The 462-nt window shown below is 48.7% G+C and overlaps 1 protein-coding gene across 1 annotated transcript in view; it reads right to left on the bottom strand.

The window, feature by feature from the left end:
- The window catches only part of EIF3I (eukaryotic translation initiation factor 3 subunit I), a 4,330-nt gene extending 3,895 nt beyond the window's left edge, over nt 1–435 (bottom strand). Inside the window, exons 1-2 of the mRNA XM_010170085.1 lie at nt 308–435; nt 62–149 (exon numbers count right to left, since the gene is read on the bottom strand). Coding sequence (XP_010168387.1) covers nt 62–149; nt 308–421 — 202 coding nt within the window. The 5' untranslated portion in view covers nt 422–435. The remainder of the gene's footprint in view (nt 1–61; nt 150–307) is intronic.
- Nucleotides 436–462: the final 27 nt, after the last annotated feature.

Genomic DNA, 462 nt, shown 5'->3' with positions numbered 1-462 from the left:
AGGAATCAGCTCAGATAAAGATAATCTACGGGACAAACTGGTTTCTGTGATCAAAGGATACAGTCAGCGTCCACGCACCAGACAGCTCCTGTGTGGCCATTGTAGGTGCCCAGCCTCTCTCCATTCACTGAATACCAAACGTTGACAATCTGAGAGATGAAATCAACCAAACACCCCTCTTACCAGATGGATTCATTAATAGGACATTCATTAATTAATAAATAGCCACTCCATGATCGGGGGGGTTATTTATTTGGGGGTTGGTTTTCACTCAAGGAAAGGGGAAGGCAAAGCCTGCTGGACTCACGGGATCCTTGGCTACGGTGAACAGCAAATCTCCCTCCCGGTTGTATTTGATCTGCGTGATGGAGCGTTCATGGCCCTGCAACAGGATCGGCTTCTGCAACGGGAGAGACGCCATTTAACGCCTCAGGCGAGGTGCTGCCTCAGCTAAAAACAAGC

Source organism: Antrostomus carolinensis, unplaced genomic scaffold, assembly GCF_000700745.2.
Source record: "Antrostomus carolinensis isolate BGI_N321 unplaced genomic scaffold, ASM70074v2 scaffold19780, whole genome shotgun sequence".
NCBI classification, from domain to species: domain Eukaryota; kingdom Metazoa; phylum Chordata; class Aves; order Caprimulgiformes; family Caprimulgidae; genus Antrostomus; species Antrostomus carolinensis.
This window is presented reverse-complemented; position numbering and strand designations above follow the sequence as displayed.